Consider the following 21,544-nt stretch of genomic DNA (forward strand, 5'->3'; position numbering starts at 1 on the left):
CCTATTGATGCCCCTCATGATTTTATCCAGCTTATTAAGGTCACCCATCATTCTACTACGTTCCAAGGAATAAACTCCAATCCTGGCCAACCTCTCCCTATAACTCAATATCCGCGTAAATCTTCTTCGCATTCTTTCCAGTTTGACTACGTCTTTCCTATAAAAGGGTGACCAAAGCCATACACAATACTCCAAGTGCACTGCAGAAACTCACCAAAGATCCTGATACAGCACCCTCCAAATCCACAACCATTCTATCCAGAAGGACCAAGACACCAGACGTATGCGAATGGTTCTTTGTGGTCAACCCTTTTTTAAATCTGAGCTTCTTTATCCATTGTGTTTGCCACAGGGAGAGAGAGGCTTGCAGGGCCAGGCGGGACCTCCTGGGATCAAAGGGATAGAAGGAGGAATGGGCCTGCCTGGAAAGAGAGGCGATCCAGGTTCCAAAGGTCAACCGGTGAGTAACACATTTCACCTAAACTGACTTCAGTTGCTTTGGCTAACCGAATGTGACCTTACATTGTGGTAAAAACGATCGCAGAATTTCACACTGGCCTCCTGATCATGAATTGCAACACAGACTAACATGAGAGTGTAAGGGACACAGGCAGGAAGACCTTAGATGGCCCTGCACTTTTCACCAGCAGGAGGCAGCACAGAGCCAAACTCTTGCCCCAAATAGCTCTCCCCAGGCAAGAGATATCCAGTTTCATTGAGTGTGTAGCTGAGGAGCAGGGCCTCTAGTGTACCTGGTCTATGTGGATGTTTTGTTTTAATTCAGTCAGGGAAGCGGCGTTCTTGGCTGGGCCAGCACTTTTTATTGCCTGCCCCTAGTTGCCCTTCAGAAAGTCGCAATGAACTGCCTTCTTGAACCACTGCAGTCCAGCTGCTCATTCTTCATCAGATTTATGGAGCGTATCATCACAGAAGCATTTATTGCCCATCCCTAGTTGCCCCTTGAGAAGGTAGGGGTGAGCTGCCTTCTTGAACCGTTGCAGTCCACCTGCTGTGGGTTGACCCACAATGCCGTCAGGGAGAGAATTCTAGGGCTGTGATCCAGTGGTACTGAAGGAATAGCAACATAGTCCCAAATCGGGATGATGAATGTCTCAGAGAGGAACTTGCAGGGGCTGGTGTTCCTATATAGGAACCAGTCCTCGTTCCCTTCAACACGTTTACAGGTTTAGCAAGTGCAGTTGAAAGAGCCTGGAGGAGTTACTGCAGTGCATCTTATCGATGTTACACACAGTTGATGAAGCTGCAGGGACTGAATGGTAAAGTAGTGGAGGTGCCACACAAGCGGGCTGCTTTGTCCTGGATAGTGTTGAGTTTCTCGAGTGTCCCCATCCAGGCAGGTGGAGACCATTCCATAACACTACTGACTTGTGCCTTGTAGATGGTGGACAGGCTTTGAACAGTCAGATGGGGGGGTTTACACACTGCAGGAATCCCAGCTCCACATGAGCCCCCAATTATCAATACCCTGGAGATCACCGACTGTGGGCTGCCCAACAGTGATCCAAGTTAGCAGAGAATGTTAAGGTTCATTCAGTGTCGAACTCAGATCATGACTTCAATTTTGTGAGGGATTTATACCAGTTTCTAAGTTTTCTTTATGGCCTGTAGGTCCCCATTTAAGATGCAGATTGGGTGATTTTGTTTTTAGGAGGGTCCTGTGGAATTCTGTTCACAGAAAATGATGTAAGTCAGGGTCATTGAATGTTTTTAAAGCTGAGTCAGACAGATTTGTGATTAATGGGGAGGGGGTCCTTGAGGGTGTGCAGGTAAGTGGGTTTATGCCACTTTCAGACCAACCACGATCTTATCGAATAGTGGAATGGGTTGGAGCTTCTGATATCTGCTCCTAACTTGTGTTTTATCGCAATCTGATGATCTTGCCACTTTGCCCATCATCCAATCACACACCCTCCCCAGTGACTGATGACTGTGACTAGTGTGATGATACTCTGCATCGCTAACCAAAGTTCTCTCTCTTTTTGGTTTTGAGTTTAGGGGGACCCTGGAGAATCCGGCTTCCCTGGACTGATGGGAGTGTTTGGACCTAAGGTACAGTCAGCAAGAGGACTTGTGAGCTTTCCAACCATCTCCCGTTCTCTGTAATTTAATAGGACACCCTGTTGAGCCCATCCTGCCATTCATTGTGACCCATTCCACTGCAGCCCAGTGCATCTTACCTGAGAGAGTGAAATCTCTGTACTTTACCAATATCTGTGGCTCCCTCTCGCTTCGAAGTAGGAAGCTGACAGATGATCTTATAGCAGTTTATAAAATCCTGAGGGCTAAAGATAAGGTGAATGGCAGGTGTCTTTTCCCTAGTGTGGGGGATTTCAAGACTCTGAGACATTTTTTAAGGTGAGAGGAGGAAGATTTAAAAAAGGACATGAGGGGCAAAATCTTTTTACACGGGGAGGGGGGTCAGAGTGTGGAATGAACTTCCAGAGGAAGTGGTGGATGCAGGTACAATGTTTAAAATACATTTGGTAAGTACATGAATAGGTTTGGAGGGATATGAGCCAAGCGCAGACAGGTGGGACTAGTTTAGTTTGGGATTATGGTCAGAATGGACTGGTTGAACCAAATGTCTGTTTCTGTGTTGTAGGACTCTATGACTCTATAAGTATTTTCGCAATAGCTTGTAAATTTATAAAGTATGTTTTTGAACATGTATGTTTGCAGTGGATAATGAGGCAGTTGGACCTTTGCACAGGTTTTTTCATTCTCCCTCCTCTTTGGCTATGAGTTCTTTATACAGCTGATGTCATCTTTAAGGAGCAATCCACAGTCCTGTACCTGGTTATAACTGGATCATCCTTGGGCAGATGGATTGTCTTAGGTACCACTATTTTATTAGTAGCTGATGGGGCCACTGGTATTACACAGTGAAAAGTGGACCACAAATACATCTTTGGCAGGAGACGCATGTATCTGAATAACAAGAAGTAGTTTATTACATAACAGGTTACATTAGTTTGAGATTGGTTAACAACATTAACAGCAGGTAAGAGGCATTGTGATCTTCTTTGAGAAAGTAACTAAGTCTGTGTTACATGGATTTAAAACCCAACACATGGACAAATATAACCTTGGGAAAGCAGAAAGCTTAATTTTTAATTCTCACTGACCCTTCTGTTACAAAAGTTCTGGTCGACATCTGTCTTTTGACAGAATTGGCTATATTAATGACTGGGAGGTCTGCACACTGGGGAATTTATTTTATGTAACAATGGTCTTGTGGAAAATCCATTATTTCTGCTGCAGTAGAGGATCTGAGTATGCATTCACAGAGGTCAGTATGAGCACAGTCAGCACTTTGGTAATGTAAGAAATGATCAGAACACTTGGTTAACAATGTGAGAGCAGACTGTTTAACCTGGCACATTCACTCTGCTTCATTACACAGGAGTCAACAAGGTCAACCCCATTTACCTACTCAATCCTCATACAGTCCAATATTTCTCTTGAAGTTGTGATGTGGAGGTGTCACTGTTGGACTATGGTGTACAAAATCAGAATTCACACGCTACCAGGCTATAGTCCACCAGGTTAATTTGAAATCACAAGCTTTCAGACACAGAAGCAGCAAAGGAGCAACGCTCCGAAAGCTTGTGATTTCAGATAAACCTGTTGGACTATAACCTAGTGTTGTGTGAATTCTGACTTCTCTTAAAGTTATTAGCTAGTTGTGAACTAGTAACCCAGCCCCAGCTAGCATCATCTGTGGAGGGAGATGCACACAGATTTAATACTTGAAGTCTGATGCGACTTCTTCTGAAGAGATGCTGCTGGACCTGCAGAGTTTCTCCAGCACTTCCTGTCTTTATTACAATATTCTGCTTTTACTTTAATAATCCAGACCCTCAGGTTAATATTGTGGGAAGATGGGTTCATGTCCCAATTTGCTTTATGGTGGAATTTGAATTCATTAAAATGGGGGATTAAAGGTGGCCTCATGGTGACCATCATTCAATCGTGAAAAAAACTCACCTGGTGCCCTTTAAGGGAAGGAGACCTGCCCCCTTTCCAGGCCATGTGACTCCAGACCCAGAGGATTGTAGGTGACCCTTTACCTGCCCTTTGCAATGGCTGAGTGAGCCACTCAATTGAGGATGGACAACAAATGCAGACCTAGGCAGTGACATCAACAGTTCAGCAAACAGGAAAAGATTCTTGTTTAAAATGTGAATCCATTCTTCTACAATTGGAAAAGGTCAATTGTAGTCTCCGACTCGGTGAAGATTTGCTTTTCTGGACTCACTTTCTGCACACATCCCACAGCAAGAACTCCCCAATGGTAAGGGGTACACCTTCCCCCGCCCCAGTAATAGTAACCCACCCCCACCACTGTTTCAAAGACTTTCAAACACTGCTGCCTGCCTCCCCATACCGAGGTTATTATGGGATGGCTAACTAAGTGTTTGCTCGCCTGTATTTGGCAGGCAGCCTGCCAGTCTCGCTACCCGCCCAGCCTCCAATTCATGGGGATGAGTTTGGGATGTGGGCAGGGAGATGGTCAAGTAGCCAACGCACCCTTCCCTGCAACACACTAAAACCACTGCCCTGTAATATCCATCCCCCACATAGCTGAAGGGAGAGGAGCATAAATATGCTATCGAATTGAGAGGGCTCAGAAATGATTTACCAAGACTAGAGTGTTTGAGTGATTAGGAGAAGCTGGGACTTTTTTCACTGGAGCGTAGGAGATTAAGGGGGTGACCTTATAGAGGTTGGTAAAATCATGAGGGGTATAGATAAGGTGAATAGCCAAGGTCTTTTCCCTAAGCTGGAGAGTTCAAAACTAAGGGACACATCTTTAGGGTACGAGGAGAAAGATTTTAAAAGGACAAGTGGGGCAACTGTTTTACATTGAGCATGGTTCATGTGTGGAATGACCTGCCAGAGGAAGGGTTGGATACAGGTACAATTACAGCATACAAAAGAAATTTGGATGAGTACATTAATAGGAGGAAGGTGTTCTGAGGAAGGGATTTAGATAAAAATATAGGAAGCATGGTTAGTAAGTTTGTAGATGACACCAAAATTGGTGGTGTAGTGAACAGGAAAGAAGGTTACCTAAGATTACAAAGAGATTTTGATTAATTGGGTCAATGGCCTGAGGAGTGGCACATGGAATTTAATTTGATAAACATGAGGTTTTGCATTTTGGTAAAACGAACAAGGGCAGGACTTATACAATTAATAATAGGGACCGAATTAATGTTGTAGAACAGAGCGATCTAGGGGTAGAGGTACATAATGGTTTGAACTTTGCATCACAGCTAGACAGGGTGTTTAAGAAGATGAGTAGCACACTTACCTTCATTGCTCAGACCTTTTGAGTGTAGGAGTTGAGACATCATGCTGAGGTTATACAGGATATTGGTGAGACCTCCTGTGGAATATTGTGTCCAGTTCTGGTCGCCCTGCTTTCAGAAGGATATTATTAAATTGGAGAGGGTTCAGAAAAGATTTACAAAATGTTGTCAGGAATGGAGGGTTTGAATTAGAAAAATAGGCTTAATAGACTGGGACTTTTTTCACTGGAGTGTAGAAGGTTGAGGGGTGACCTTATAGAGGTTTATAAAATCAAAGGGGGTCATAGATAAGGTGAATATCAACGGTCTTTGCACAAGGATAGGGAAATTCAAAACTAGGGACATGTTTTAAGGTGAGAGAAGAAAGATTTAAAAAGGGCATTTATGCACAGAGGTTGGTTCATGTGTGGAATGAACTTCCTGAGGAAGTGGTGGATGTGGGTGCAGTTACAACATTTAAACACATTTGGATGGATACTTGAATAGGAAAGGTTTGGAAGGATATGGAGCAGGCAGGTGGAACTAGTTTAGTTTGGGATTATGGTTGGCGTGGAATGGTTGGACCAAAGGGTCTGACTTTGTGCTGTTTGACTTTATGACCTGAAATGTTAACTTTGATTTCTCTCCGCAGATACTGTCAGACCTGCTGAGCTTTTCCAGCAATTTCTGTTTTTGGTTTACAACGTCCGCAGTGGTTTTTGTCATGAATAGGACAGGTTCAGAGGGATATGGTCCAGGTGGGACCTGATTCAGTTTGGGAAAGCAGGTCGGCTTGGACGAGTTGGACCGAAGGGTCTTTTGCCGTGCTGCATGACTGAGCCATGGCTGACACACGTATGTCATGCTGTTGTGTGTTGCTGCTTCACAGAGGGAACCAAAGCAAAGAAATGCTGGTTGCCATGGTAACCCTCTGGAGTAAAACCTGCTGAGCTGCAGGGTGAGAGCATTCCAGCCCCACACCTGTCCCCTCGCCACTGCCACACACTTTTCCCCATTGCTATGGAGTCCACAGGCTCTCGCTCTGTCACCAACACCAGTTCACAGGTCAGAAAACCTTGGGCAAAAATCAGTAACTACAGCAGTAGTAACTACAGCTACAGCACTGTGTTTTCGATATGAGGAGGTCTGCAGTTTATTCGCTGGGTAAAAATGCACACATTTTACGAACTGCATGCAGCGATGTTTTATAAGCGCAGGAATCAGTGACAGCCAGAAGCTCAGTGAGACATTTTTCTAGTTAGCGATATTTGAGACCTTTTTCTCATCTCACTTGCTGCTCTGCTGCAGCTGTTCAGAGCCAGTAGCTCTCCGGCAGCTAGAATATGCTTCTCATTATGTTCCCTGATTGAAGATACTGATTCCTCGAGCAGACAGAGCTTCTTTTATACAACTGATTTCTCTCTCAAAATTCCCTGCACCTTACATAGCGACAGCACAGTTGGAAAGACCAGTTCTGCAGAGGTCATGCAAAGTTCTGTTTAAATTCCCTTTGCATCCAAGCTTGAATGATTTGCTGAAAGGAGTGGAAGTCAGGGTGAACATCATTACCCTGAGCAAAAGGTTACTGGAGAGCTGAAGGGACTGTGAGCCAAGCCTTGCATTTTAACCGCATGGCACTCTAATCAGTTCAAAATGTGACAAGTTCCAAATAACAAGACTCTCCAGGATTTGAATCCAGGCAAAGTACAGCAGATGCTAGAAATCTGAAACAAATACAGAATGCTGGAGAAACTTAGCAGGTCTCGCAGCATCTGGTAGGGAGAAGGAGGATTATGTTACAACACAGACACAGACAGCAAACACATACACACACACACGTACAACTCACATCCAGTCAGGTCTTCTATAACACAATGGTTGCGTTGTTGTGCAATCCACATTATAGAAAAATTGTGCTTTAGAAACAGTGCTTAAAGTGTTGATGATGTAATTGTGTTACAACCAACACATGTTTTAAAAGTTCCTGCTTTAGAAACAGTGTCCCCAATTCATCAATCACGTTAACAAAATGCATTTTATAGCAGAACAACCTGCACATACATACAACACACACACACAACATAACACACAGGCACACACAAATACACCTCACACATATGCACACACAACAGACATGCACATACAACATGCAACAAGACATACACATGCATACACATACAACACACACATACATATAAAACATAACACACATATAAGCACACACACATACATGAGCATACAACACAACACACATACAAGCATGCAAATATACATTCAACATGGGCAGGAGTGAGTGTATTCCAGTCTCTGGTGGCACCATTACAAAAGAAATCCTTTCATCAACAAGTTGATGGTGACATTTCAAATTGAATCTGCACTGTCTTACTTAACATTTCAAAACGAATAAATGTTCAAATCAGAACCACTGGCCAACAGGCTTGTCAACAATTAGTTATTACTGACTTCAAGGAAACATGCTTGAGGTTCAGTGAACCTTGTACAATCTGCACATAGAACACAACATACACAGACACACACACACACACTGTTACACACAGACACACACACTGTTACACTCAGTGGTTTGGGCTTCACACTGGAGATGTCACATGGACAAGGAAGGTTAGGATGAAGTGGATTTGAACTCTGCAGAAAGATTGAATCAATTTTTGTAAAGTTCAGAGACTTTAAGTAACGTAGGTTCTGTTCCAGAAAATTATTTCTTACAATACTCCACATATCAAAAGAATAAATCCCTTTTGCATTTATGTAATCTTTCTTGCAAAATCTGGGACTTGAGTGTCATAGTCATACAACATAGAAGCAGGACTTCTGGCTCAGAACCCTCTAAACCTTTCCTGTCCATGTACCTGTCCAAATGTCCTTTAAAATTGTAATTTTAAAGGACATTCCACTTGCCACTGGCAGCTCATTCTGCACATGCACCACGCTCTGTGTGTGAGAAAGGAGAGGGGGAGTCTGTAACATGGAGGACCAGTCCATTGGCAGTTTTGTTGTGGTGCTGTTGACATCTCACAGCCCAGGCAGGAAGAAACATGTCACATGGGAGCTGGGAATTGGAGACAAAAGCAGAAAATGTTTTGGATACACCCTAAAGAGCAAAGTCAGGCTTATGGGGTAGTATCAACATGGAAGGAAACCATTCAGTCCATCAAATCTTCACAAAGTCCAACTGCCACAACCTGCTCTCTTTCCCTCCAATCTATTCCTGCAATTCCTTTGTCTTCCTAAGATACTGATCCATTGCCCTATTGGAGATTGCTTCCTCCAGACTGTCAGATCCGGTACTACAAACCTTGTTGAATAAAAAATGTCTCTCCTCCTCATCGCTGGTTCTTTTGTCCATCATCATTAACTAGTGGTATTATCACTGGATTGTTAATCCAGAGACCCAGCTAATTTTCTGGGGCAAAAGTTTGAATCCCACCATGGCAGATGGTGGAATTTGAATTCAATAAAAATCTGGAATTAAGAATCTAATGATGACTATGAATCCATTGTTGGGAAAACCCCATCTGGTTCACTAATGTCCTTTAGGGAAGGAAACTACCATCCTTATCTGGTCTGGCCTTCATGTGACTCCCCAGCAATGTGGTTGACTCTTAACTGGACAATAAATGCTGCCTAGCCAGGGACGTCCACAGTCCGTGAGCGAATTGAAAAAAAAAATTAGAAGTCTGCATATAAGCAAAATTCTGCTTAATCAGAATGCCAGAAATGTGAAACAAGCACAGAAATGCTGGAGAAGTCCGATAGGTTTTGCAGCATCTGTGGAGGGAAAGACTCTAATGTTTAGAGTCCAGTGTGACTCTACTTGAAGAAGTCGTATTGGACTCAAAATGCTAACCAACGGGTGGTGCTGGCTGAGTTTCTCCAGCACTTCCTGTGCATGTTTCAGATTTCTAGCATCCGTGTATTATGTCTTTATCCTAGCTCCCAAAGAGATCAGCTCAATTCCATGTCCAACTCTGACTCGCTCATCTCTGGCTTTCTGGAACATTCCAACGGGTCTCAAGGGGCTGGCTCACTTTTCGATTGAGCTATCCCATTCCCCCAACCCCCTGCAGCCTGGGTATTGACTTGGCACAAACCCGCCCCAGATTGAACTGCAGTTCCCTTTTCCTCTTCGGCAACATCAGAGGGCTGTGCCTCCCTTTCCAGGGATTTTTGGGGATGGGGATAGTTGGTAGGATTCCTCCCAAGCCAGTCAGATCAACGCTTGTGGATTTTTGTCTGTGCAAATAGCTGTAATGTGAAAAGTTCAAAGTCTCCTGCCCACTGCCTCACTTAGCTCCTTCAAAACATTGTTAAAATCCTCCACATCATAAAAACAGAGATAAGAGTGGGCCATTCAGCCCTTCGAGCCTGCTCTGCCATTCAATATGCTCCTGGCTGATCATCCGTCTCAGTCCCTAATTCCTGCTTTCTCCCTGTACCCTTTGATCCCTTTAACCCTAAGAAATATATCCAACTCCTTATTGAAAATAGTCATGTATTGGCCGCAACCACTTTCTGTGGCAGATTCCAACCAAACGTTCAGACAGTTCTGGTCGCCCTGCTATCGGAAGGATGTTATTAAATTTGAAAATGTGCAGAAAAGATTTACCAGGATGTGACTGGAAATGAAGAGTTTGAATCGTGAGGAGAGACTGCACAGGCTGAGACTTTTTTCTCTGGCATGTAGAAGGTTGAGGGGTGACCTAATAGAGGTTGATAAAATCATGAGGAGCACAGATAAGGTGAATAGTAACCTAGAGTAAGCGAGTTCCCTAGAGTAAGCGAGTTCAAAATTAAAAGACAGAAGTTAAAAGTGAAAGGGGAAAGATTTAAAAGGGACCTAAGGGGAAACTTTTTCACACAGAGGATGGTGCATATATGGAATGAGCTGCAAGCGGAAGAGGTGGAGGCTGGTACAATTACAGCATTTAAAAGGCATCCGGATGGGCATATGAATAGGAAACATTTAGAGGGATATGGGCTAAATGCTGACAGGTGGGACTAGATTGGCTTGGTTTATCTGGTCGGTATGGACGAGTTGGACCGAAAAGTCTGTTTCCATGCTGTACAACTCAGTGACTGTCTGAGGTATGTGAACAGGAAGGGTTTAAAGGAACATGGCCAAATGCAGGTAATTGGGATTAGTTTAGTTTGGAAAAAAATTGTCAACGTGGACAAGTCGGACTTAAGAGTCTGTTTCCATGCTCTGTGACTTTGTTACCTATCTGAATATCTCCTTGGATGAACTAATTCTCTAATTCTGTTCACAAATGCTGGATGGGCGATGTTTGACTATTTTACAAGTGCTACATCAATGCAGGTTATCGTTATAATTCTATAATTTAATGCCCACGTCCGAACAGGCCGCAACTCCAGAAATCCTTCTGCGGACAGGAATGTTCTGAATTGATTGTGGTTGCCTCTCTAGTGCTCTGTGTGGTCTCTCTCTGAGCAAAGAGTAATTGATAATTGTATGTTTGCCAGCTCACAGTCTTTCATCTATCAGTAGGCAAGCAGGAGGCTGGAGGAACACAGCAAGCCAGGCAGCGTCAGGAGGTGGGGAAGTCAATGTTTCGGGTATGTCACCTCCTGATGCTGCCTGGCTTGCTGTGTTCCTCCAGCCTCCTGCCTGTCTACTTTGGATTCCAGCATCTGCAGTATTTTGTTTGTCTCTTTCATCTATCGGTGGCCAGAAGTCCTACTCTGGTGATTGTAGAAGCCTTTACAATCTGAAGGCCATGAATTATTTACCCCAGTATGTGTCTGTGTACCCTGCCATTTGTGGTCACATGATCATGTTTTCTATTGCAATGGATCCAGTTAGAATCCAGAACAGAAAGATCCACCAGCTGAAATCTTCTTCTTTTTGCTCAGGGTCATCCAGGAGATGTCGGATTTACTGGGATCCAGGGTCCAAAGGGACCTCCAGGATTAATGGTAAGCAATCAGTTATTGCAGGGACACACATCTAGGGAGTGACCGATTCGGGTCTGTGGTTGTTTGAATGTCTGAGTGAGCATGTTCCACCTCAATAATGCCACCCCCCTGCCCCCAGCTATGGGAATATTGTGAACAGTCAAGACTTTGGGCCTGTTACCTGAATGTGGGGCTAGTGTGGCTTTGGCAGTAAAGACTTGATGGAGCAAACAGCCTGCTCTGTTCAGCACGATTCTAACTACATTGAGTGATTCCCCAGGCTGCAGGACCAAAGCAGTGTCCTTAAGGAGTGTAGTGATTGGAAGCTGGTGACTATGAGATCCTTGATTGGAGTTGTTAAGCTGGGCCAATCAGGGAGTACTGGCTGAAAGATATAAACAAGGCATTCTAAATCTCCTCAGTTCAAGGACTGACACTGAGTTAGCCAGCTAGTGTACTGCGCACAAGTAAATAAAGGGCGCCCTGGTAATGGGATACCAGCCTCTGTGCAATTATTTCAAGGAGCAAGGAAATATTTAAGGGGTAATATATAGGTCTGCAGGTGAGCAACACAATGTTGCTTAATGAACAATTCAAGATCCTGCAAACAATCCATTGGATTTTAAATTGATTACAAGTGTTACTTTGGTAAACCACAAGAAATAAGAACGGGGGAGGCCATTCAGCCCCTTGAGACTGGTCCACCATTCAATAGGAGTGTGGCTGATCCGAAATTCCTCAAATCCACTATCCTGCCCTTTCGCTGTAACCCTCGATTCCCCACTGATTAAGAATCTATCTACTTCAGCCTTATACACAAGCACTCTGCCCGCACAGCTGTCTGTGGCAATGAGTTCCAAACCTCACACCCCTCTAAAAGAAGAAATTCTTCCTCATCTCAGTCTGAAATTGGCCCCTTTATTCTGACTTTCCCATGGATGGAAACATCCAGCATGTCCACAAGGGCCCTCACCAACACTTACAGATGCACCATAGAAAGTATTCTATCCAGATGCATCACAGCTTAGTACGGCAACTGCCCTGCTCAGGACCATAAGAAATTGCAGAGAGTTGTGAACACAGCCGAGACCATCACGCATTGCATTTCATTGCCTTGAGAAAGCAACCAGTGTCATCACCGAGCCCTCCCAGCCCGGTTATATTCTCTTACGCCGTCTTCTGTCAGGCAAAAGATACAAAATCTTAAAACACATGTACCAACAGGTTACAGAACAGCTTCTTCTCTGCTGTTATTTGACTGCTGAATGAATCTCTGACATTTCAAATCTTATGTTGATGTTGCTTTTGTACACCTCCTATGCAGCCGTACCTTTTTATGTGTCGCTCTGTTCACCTTATGGTGTGTATATCCTCGTATGCTATGATCTGCCTGTACTGCACACAAAACTTTTCACTGTACTTAGGTACATGTGGCAACAATAAATCAAATCAAAAAACCAAATTAAACATCCTGTCAGCATGTACACTGTCAAGCACCTTCAGAACCCTATAGTGGCTCCACACAAAGCCAGTGTAAAAATGTGCGCCTCAGGAAGGTTAGAATGGACATGTACTGCTGTTGGGTACTCTGTTTACCATTCTGAATGATTGAATGGATGTGCAGAATCTGTGTACATTTGAAAATTGACTCTAAAAGTGTTAAAATAATTTAATCACTCCTAAAAATGTTGGTTACAGCATTTCACTGGACCTTTGCAACTTTCACAATCATTCTCACTTAACCCAATGTGGAAACAACTTTAGTTGTGGAGATAAAATAGGGGGAGTTTTGATTTGCACACACAACTTGGTAATGTGCGGTTTAGAAGCTGGGAATAAACACTGTCTCCTCTACATACAGGGCAAAGAAGGCATCATAGGGCCCTTTGGCATGGCGGGTCCCATTGGGCATCCCGTGAGTAATTTTCACTCTGTTTTTGTAAAGTTGAGAAATCTCAGTTGTAATTGCTGATATTTCAGAAGTAATGGCTGATATTTGCAGTTCTGCTCTGTGATAGTTAGAGCTCAAACTTGATGATTCTTGTTTGTTTTTTAGGGTCCAAAAGGTTATAAAGGAAGTCAAGGTGATACGGTAAGATTAATTCATCTAAAAGAGTTGAATGGCCATCTTTCTGGGCTCGTTTATTGAGCTTTTCAGGTTGAGGAACTGAAGTGTTGTTCAGTGTGGATCTGGTCATTTGTATTGGTTCTTGCTGATCAGGATAAACAGCGTCACTGATGGGGCACAGATCATTCCCCAAATGACTTGGGATAACGTGGGGAGCCCACCAGGTACTGCACAGGGAAAAGGGGGATGGGATCAGCGGGTGGTGCAGTGTGAGGTCAAGGGGCAGTGTATTGTGGGGGAAGATTGGAGGAGCATTACAGTGAGGTTTCAGGCAGCAATGCAGTTGTGGGGGGGTCAAAACAATTAAATTGATGGAGTCAAACAGCAATGTAGTGAGCGGTCAGGCATCAGTGCAGTTGGGGAGTCAGGCAGCAATGCAGTGGGGGGTCAGGCAACAATTCAGTGGGGGGGGTCAGGCAGCAACGCAGTGGTGGGGGTCAGGCAGCAATGCGGTTGGGGAGTCAGGCAGCAATGAAGTGGCGGGGGGGGTCAGACAGCAATGCAGTGGGGGGTCAGACAGCAAACCAGTTTGGGGGGGGTCAGGCAGCAACGCAATGGGGCGGTCAGACAGCAATGCAGTGGGGGATGTCAGACTACAATGTCGTGGGGGGGGGTCAGACCGCAACGCAGTGCGGGGGGGTGGGATGAGGGGTCAGGAAGCAACACAGTGGGTGGGGTCAGGCAGCAATCCAGTGGGCAGTCAGGCAACAATGCAGTTGGGGAGTCAGGCAGCAATGCAGTGGGGGGATCAGGCAGCAATGCAGTGGGGGGGGGGATCAGGCAGCAATGCAGTGGAGGGGAGTCAGGCAACAACGCAGTGGGGGGGTCAGGCAGCAGTGCAGTTGAGGGGGTCAGACAGCAACGCAGTGGGTGGGGTCTGGCAGCAATGCAGTGGGGGGGTCATGCAGCAATGCAGTGGGGGGGGTCAGGCAGCAACAGAGTGGGGGGGTCAGACAGCAAAGCAGTGGGGGGGTCAGACAGCAACGTAGTGGGGGGGTTAAGGCAGCAACGCAGTGGGGGTGTCATGCAGCAACACAGTGGGGGTGTCATGCAGCAACACAGTGGAGGGTGACAGGCATCAACTCAGTGGGGGTCAGGCAGCAATGCAGTGGGAGGGGTAAGACAGCAACACAGTGGGGGGGGGTCAGACAGCAGCGCAGTGGGGGGGTCAGACAGCAACACAGTGGGGGGGTCAGACAGCAACATAGTGGGGGGGGTTAAGGCAGCAACGCAGTGGGGGTGTCATGCAGCAACACAGTGGGGGTGTCATGCAGCAACACAGTGGAGGGTGACAGGCATCAACTCAGTGGGGGTCAGGCAGCAATGCAGTGGCGAGGGGTCAGGCAGCAATGCAGTGGGAGGGGTCAGACAGCAACGCAGTGGCAGGGGTCAGACAGCAACGCAGTGGCAGGGGTCAGACAGCAACGCAGTGGGAGGGGTCAGATAGCAATGCAGTGGGGGGTCAGGCAACAACGCAATGGGGAGGTCAGACAGCAACACAGTGGGGGTGTCAAACATCAAGGCAGTGGGGGGGTCAGACAGTAATGCAGTGGGGGGTCAGGCAGCAACACAGTGGGGGGGGGGGTCAGGCAGCAATCCAGTGGGGGGATCAGGCAGCAATGCAGTGGAGGGGAGTCAGGCAACAACGCAGTGGGGGGGGTCAGGCGGCAGTGCAGTTGAGGGGGTCAGACAGCAACGCAGTGGGTGGGGTCAGGCAGCAACGCAGTGGGGGGGGGTCAGGCAGCAACAGAGTGGGGGGTCAGACAGCAAAGCAGTGGGGGGGTCAGACAGCAATGTAGTGGGGGGGTTAAGGCAGCAACGCAGTGGGGGTGTCATGCAGCAACATAGTGGAGGGTGACAGGCATCAACTCAGTGGGGGTCAGGCAGCAATGCAGTGGGAGGGGTAAGACAGCAACACAGTGGGGGGGGGTCAGACAGCAGCGCAGTGGGAGGGGTCAGACAGCAACACAGTGGGGGTGTCAGACAGCAAGGCAGTGGGAGGGGTCAGACAGCAACACAGTGGGGGGGTCAGACAGCAACGCAGTGGGGGTGTCAGACAGCAAGGCAGTGGGGGTGTCAGACAGCAACGCAGTGGGGGGGTCAGACAGCAACACAGTGGGGGTGTCAGACAGCAACGCAGTGGGGGGTCAGACAGCAAGGCAGTGGGGTGTCAGGCAGCAACACAGTGGGGGGTCAGGCAACAACGCAATGGGGAGGTCAGACAGCAACGCAGTGGGGGGTCAGACAGCAAGGCAGTGGGGGTGTCAGGCAGCAACACAGTGGGGGGTCAGGCAACAACGCAGTGGGGGGTCAGGCAACAACGCAATGGGGAGGTCAGACAGCAACACAGTGAGGGGTCAGGCAACAATGCAATGAGGAGTTCAGACAGCAACGCAGTGGGGTGTCAGACAGCAAGGCAGTGGGGGGGTCAGACAGCAACACAGTGGGGGTGTCAGACAGCAAGGCAGTGGGAGTGTCAGACAGCAAAGCAATGGGGGGGTCAGGCAGCAACGCAGTGGGGGGGTCAGACAGCAAAGCAATGGGGGGGTCAGGCAGCAACGCAGTGGGGGGGGGTCAGACAGCAACAGAGTGGGGGTGTCAGACAGCAAGGCAGTGGGGGTGTCCGACAGCAAAGCAATGGAGGGGGTCAGTCAGCAAAGCAGTGGGGGGGTCAGAACAACACAGTGGGGGGGTCAACAACAACACAGTGGGGGGTCAGACAGTAACGCAGTGGCAGAGGTCAGACAATAACATAGTGGGGGGGTCAGGCAGCAACGCAGTGGGGGAGGTGTCAGTCAGCAACACAGTGGGGGGTAGAGCGGGGGGGGCGGAGGGGATCAGGGGACACTGTGAAACCCCCAGCTATTAAAACCAGATGATGAACTTTGTGAATCATTTGCCCATATCTGACCGATGTTGAGGCTAATTCTATAACGAAGGTGAAGTGAGAACGTGTGCCTACTGGCTAATGTGAAATGGATATTATTAATTTTAAAATCCAGAAACCTTTGTGGACTGTGGTTTACTAATCATTATCTTTTATTGTTTTCCTTCCTTGTTGCACGGCTGGGTGTCAGGGACCACAAGGACCCAAGGTGAGGTTCTCCCTTTTGTTCTTCCTTCAGACTGAGGTGAACTTTAGTTGAGCCACTCCTTTGCAGGTTGTGGTGGGTAGGAATCAACGATCTATTAAATGTGATTTAACAACTCGGTGTCAAGTTATGTCACAGTCACCTCCTACTCCATTGGCCCTAGCCTCCCATGAACTTGCTGAGCACAAAGTCTCAGGAGCCTGACTGTCACATTCACCAACATTCTTCACATCTCTCTCTCTCTCTCTCTCTCTCTCTCTCTCTCTCTCTGCCTCTCTCTCTCTATCTCTCTCTTCCTCTTTACCTCTCTATCTCTCTCACTTTCTCTTTCCCTCTCTATATCTCTCTATCGCTCTCTCTCTTCCTCTTGCCCCCCCCCTCTCTCCCCCTCCCTCCTCCGTCACTGCCCTCCCGACTCGGCCAATATCACTCTATTCCTCAACCCACCAAACTACTACTCCATCTCCAACTCCCCCACTCCCCACCAACCTCTGTCTCTCCAAACTTCTTGAATATGTACTCACCTCCCAAATAGGTGCCCAATTTTCTAACAACCCTGTGTTTGAAACCTCCCGACAGCCCCGCGATCCAATCAAATACAATAGAATATCCTTTTATTGTCACATGTACTCCATTGTAGGAGTGCAGTGAAAAGCATTTACAACGTCTGCCTTCTTATGGCGCCATGAGTACCGGCGTACAATTCTTGGACATAGCAGAGGAATAAAAGTAGTTGCATTACCTACAGAGTTTACAAAATTTGTTATAAATAGGACATCATTAAAGAGTAGACATTACAGTATGGTGGGAAATTTCAAATAACCAATTCAGTGTAGCAGCTCAGCACAGGGCCTCCACACGTGGCCTCAGCGCCTGTGCTAGACCCCAATCGGACACTACTCTCCAAGCCACAGACCGCTCCATGCCAGCATTTATCTGCTCCCAGGAAACTTCCAGGACTGTCTCCCCACGAACCAATCACCACCTGGGACTCACTGCTTCCGGACTGCTTCCGTATGGTGTTCCGGAACTCACACCCCAAACGGCATTCCAGGACTTACTGCTCACACGGCATTCCGGTACTCACTGCCCAAACGGTGTTGCGGGACTCACTGTCCACATGGCATTCCGGGACTCACTGCCCACACGGCGTTCCAGGACTCACTGTCCACACGGCGTTCCAGGACTCACTGTCCACACGGCGTTCCAGGGCTCACTGCCCACACGGCGTTCCGGACTCACTGACCACACGGTGCTTCAGGACTCATTGCCCACACCCATTCTGGGACTCTCTGCCCACACGGGATTCCGGGACTCACTGCCCACATGGCGTTCCGGGACTCTCTGCCCACACAGTGTTCCAGGAATCTCTGCCCACACAGTGTTCCAGGACTCACTGCCCACATGGTGTTCCGGGACTCTCTGCCCACACAGTGTTCCAGGACTCTCTGTCCACATGGTGTTCCGGGACTCTCTGCCCACACGGTGTTCCGGGACTCTCTGCCCACATGGTGTTCCGGGACTCTCTGCCCACACGGTGTTCAGGGACTCACTGCCCAGACAGCGTTCCAGGACTCACTGACCACACAGCATTCCAGCACTCTCTGCCCACACGGCGTTCCGGCACTCTCTGCCCACGCGGCGTTCCGGCACTCTCTGCCCGCACGGCGTTCCGGGACTCTCTGCCCACACGGTGTTCTAGCACTCACTGCCCACACGGCGTTCCGGGACTCTCTGCCCACACGGAGTTCTGGCACTCACTGCCCACGCGGCGTTCCAGGACTCTCTGCCCACACGGCGTTCCGGGACTCACTGCCTACACGGTGCACCAGGACTGTCTGCCCACACGGTGTTCCGGGACTCACAGCTCACATGGTGTTCCGGGACTCACTGTCCACACAGTGCTCCAGGACTCACTACCCACACCCGTTCTGGGACTCTCTGCCCACACAGCATTCTGGGACTCTCTGCCTACACCGCGTTCCGGGACTCACAGCCCAAAGGCGTTCCGGGACTCACAGCCCACCTGACGTTCCGGGACTCACTGCCCACACAGCGTTCCGGCACTCTCTGCCCACACGGTGTTCCGGGCCTCACAGCTCACATGGCGTTCCAGGACTCACAGCCCACACGACGTTCCGGGACTCACCGCCCACATAGCTTTCCGGTACTCTCTGCCCACATGGTGTTCCGGGACTCATTGACCACATGGTGTTCCAGGACTCACTGCCCACACGGCATTCCGGGACTCACTGTCCACACGGCGTTCCGGTGCTCTCTGCCCACATGGTGTTCCAGGACTCACTGCCCACACGGCGTTCCAGGGCTCACTGCCCGCACGGCGTTCCGGGACTCACAGCTCACATGGCATTCCGGGACTCACAGCCCACACGACGTTCCGGGACTCACTGCCCACACAGCGTTCCGGTACTCTCTGCCCACACGGCGTTCCAGGGCTCACTGCCCGCACGATGTTCCGGGGCTCACTGCCCGCATGGCATTCTGGGACTCTGCCCACACAGTGTTCCGGGACTCCCTGCCCACATGGAGTTGCAGTTAGATAGGATAATGAAGTAGGCGTTTGGTACTCTTGCCTTTATTGGTCAGAACATCGTGTATATGAGTTGGGTATTTATGTTGCAGCTCTACAGGACATTGGTTAGGCCACCTTTGGAATACTGTTGCAATTCTGGTCTCCCTGCTGTAGAAAAGATGTTGTGAAACTTGAAAGGGTTCGGACACAATTTACAAGTATGTTGCCAGGGTCAGAGAGTTTGAGCTATAAGGAAAGGCTGAATAAGCTGGGACTATTTTCCCTGGAGTGTCAGAGGCTATGGGTGACCTTATAGATGTTTATAGAATCATGAGGGGCATGGATAAGGTAAATAGACAAGGTCTTTTCCCTGGGATGAGGGAGTCCAAACTAGAGGGCATAGGTTTAGGGTGAGAGGGGAAACATATAAAAGGGACCTAAGGGGCAACGTTTTCACACAGAGGGTGGGGTGTGTGTATGGAATGAGCTGCCAGAGGAAGTGGTGGAGGCTGGTACAATTGCAACATTTAAAAGGCACCCAGATGGGTATGTGAATAGGAAGGGTTTGGAGGGATATGGGCGAAGTGCTGGCAAACAGGACTAAATTAGTTTAGGATATCAGTCGGCATGGATGAGTTGGACGACTCTATGACCCTTCCCTGGAATTCAATCTGTCAATCTCAGATTCAACATCAATGACCATTTGTGGAAGAGAGTTCCAGATTTTGTGGCTAGTTGGTGTTCATGTATCCTGGTTGCTCATTTTCTGCCTGTTTGTCCAATGTGGAATTTGTTACAGTCTTTGCACGGTATTTTGTAAATGACATTATTTTTACTTGTTGTCTGTACAGGGTCTTTCAAGTTCATTAGCTGCTGTTTTAGAGCGTTGCTGGGTTTATGTGCAACCATGATGCCAAGGGGTCTGAGTAGTCTGGCAGTCATTTCCAAGATGTCTTTGATGTAGGGGAGAGTGGCTAGGGTTTCTGGATGAGTTTTGTCTGCTTGTTTGGGTTTGTTGCTGAGAAATCGGAAGACTGTGTTCATTGGGTACCCATTCTTTTTGAATACACAGTATAGGTGATTTTTTTATCTGCTCTGCATAGTTCCTTTGTGCTGCAGTGTGTGTTGGCTCGTTGAATTAATGTTCTGATTAATTTGTGAGTGTTGGGATGATTGCTTCTGTAATTCAATATTTGGTCTGTATGTGTTGTTTTCTTGTTGATGCTGGGTTGAAGTTCCCCATTGGCTGTTCGCTCTACTGTGACATCTAGGAATGGCAATCTGTTGTTATTTTCCGACTCTTCAGTGAATTTTATGCCAGTAAGGGTATTCCAACTGGAACTCTATGAATAAACACATTGAGTTAGACCCCATCTACCACCCCTCTGAGAAAAGGAACAAGAAGTGACTTCACCACAGGAAATAACATCACCACAGGAATTGACATCACCAACTCAAAGAAACCCAAACATATAAATAGAAAGCAGGAATTTTCAGCATTGCTTCACCTGAGGCCCACTGAAGATGTTACCAAGTAGGGTAACGAAACATCTAGAAATGAACCTTGCAGCTCAGCGAGCAAACCTGCATTAAAAACCTCAACCTGAGCTACAAATCTTCTCAAAACTCCCTAAGACCTATGAACGCAATACACTAAAACTGGCCCAAAAATGGGAAACAAATGCCATCCTACAGAGTGACACCCACGAATAGCTGTACTTCCTGCACAAATGCCTAAGGAACAGGTACTACCTAAATGTCTTCAATACAAACCTCCCCTCAACGCCCCACTAGCCATAAGAATAGCAGAGCAAAATGGCCGCAGAATGCTTCGAGAAATTATTAATGATGCCCACAACAGACTCTGTAAATATAACCTGGAAAGTTTGCATTAAAAATCTTTCTCAGTCATGCAACAGACCATGGATGGATAGACACAGTACAATAAGCCAGAGATATTAGACAGTGACAAACACAGAAAATGAAGAAACTAGACCTGCAGAAAAGATTAGACAAACTTACACATAGTGACAACACTGAAGTATGGATAAAAAAACTTATCTGACCAACCCTTAGCAGATACTGAAAAAGCCGTCTTAATAAGAAGATTAAATTACAACTGCCAGGATGCGGACAAGAAAGATTTCTTAGCAACATTAGAAACAACACTAAAAGACAACCAACTCACAGAAGAAACCCAGCAAACCATCAGACAGGTAGTCGCACCAACATTAAGCAGATAAAAGGAAGGAAGTACACTCAATACACAAGAAAGGAAGGCAATAGAAAGACTAGAAAAAGGATAAAAACATTGCTATCCTACCTGCAGACAAAGGAGTCTTAACAGTCATTCTAAATCGAAGAGACTATATTGAAAAAGCGAACACACTACTTACAGATACCAACACTTACCAACAGGTGGTGAAATACCCAATCCCACAACGGGAGAACTGAATCACAGCCCTACTCAAAACACTTCAGAAATCTGGAGAAATAAGTAAAACCGACTTCCAGAAAATGAAACCAGACAGATCCAACACAC

The 21,544-nt window shown here is 47.2% G+C and overlaps 1 protein-coding gene across 2 annotated transcripts in view; it reads left to right on the forward strand.

Moving 5' to 3' along the window:
- Positions 1 to 21,544, forward strand: part of LOC132825922 (collagen alpha-1(XXVII) chain-like) — a 593,955-nt gene that overhangs the window by 547,049 nt on the left and 25,362 nt on the right. For both annotated transcript variants that reach the window (XM_060841558.1, XM_060841557.1), the window contains exons 49-54: positions 353 to 460; positions 2,017 to 2,070; positions 11,208 to 11,270; positions 13,111 to 13,164; positions 13,306 to 13,341; positions 16,455 to 16,472. In XM_060841558.1, coding sequence (XP_060697541.1) covers positions 353 to 460; positions 2,017 to 2,070; positions 11,208 to 11,270; positions 13,111 to 13,164; positions 13,306 to 13,341; positions 16,455 to 16,472 — 333 coding nt within the window. The remainder of the gene's footprint in view (positions 1 to 352; positions 461 to 2,016; positions 2,071 to 11,207; positions 11,271 to 13,110; positions 13,165 to 13,305; positions 13,342 to 16,454; positions 16,473 to 21,544) is intronic.

The sequence above is a fragment of the Hemiscyllium ocellatum genome, chromosome 21 (genome assembly GCF_020745735.1).
Source record: "Hemiscyllium ocellatum isolate sHemOce1 chromosome 21, sHemOce1.pat.X.cur, whole genome shotgun sequence".
NCBI lineage: Eukaryota > Metazoa > Chordata > Chondrichthyes > Orectolobiformes > Hemiscylliidae > Hemiscyllium > Hemiscyllium ocellatum.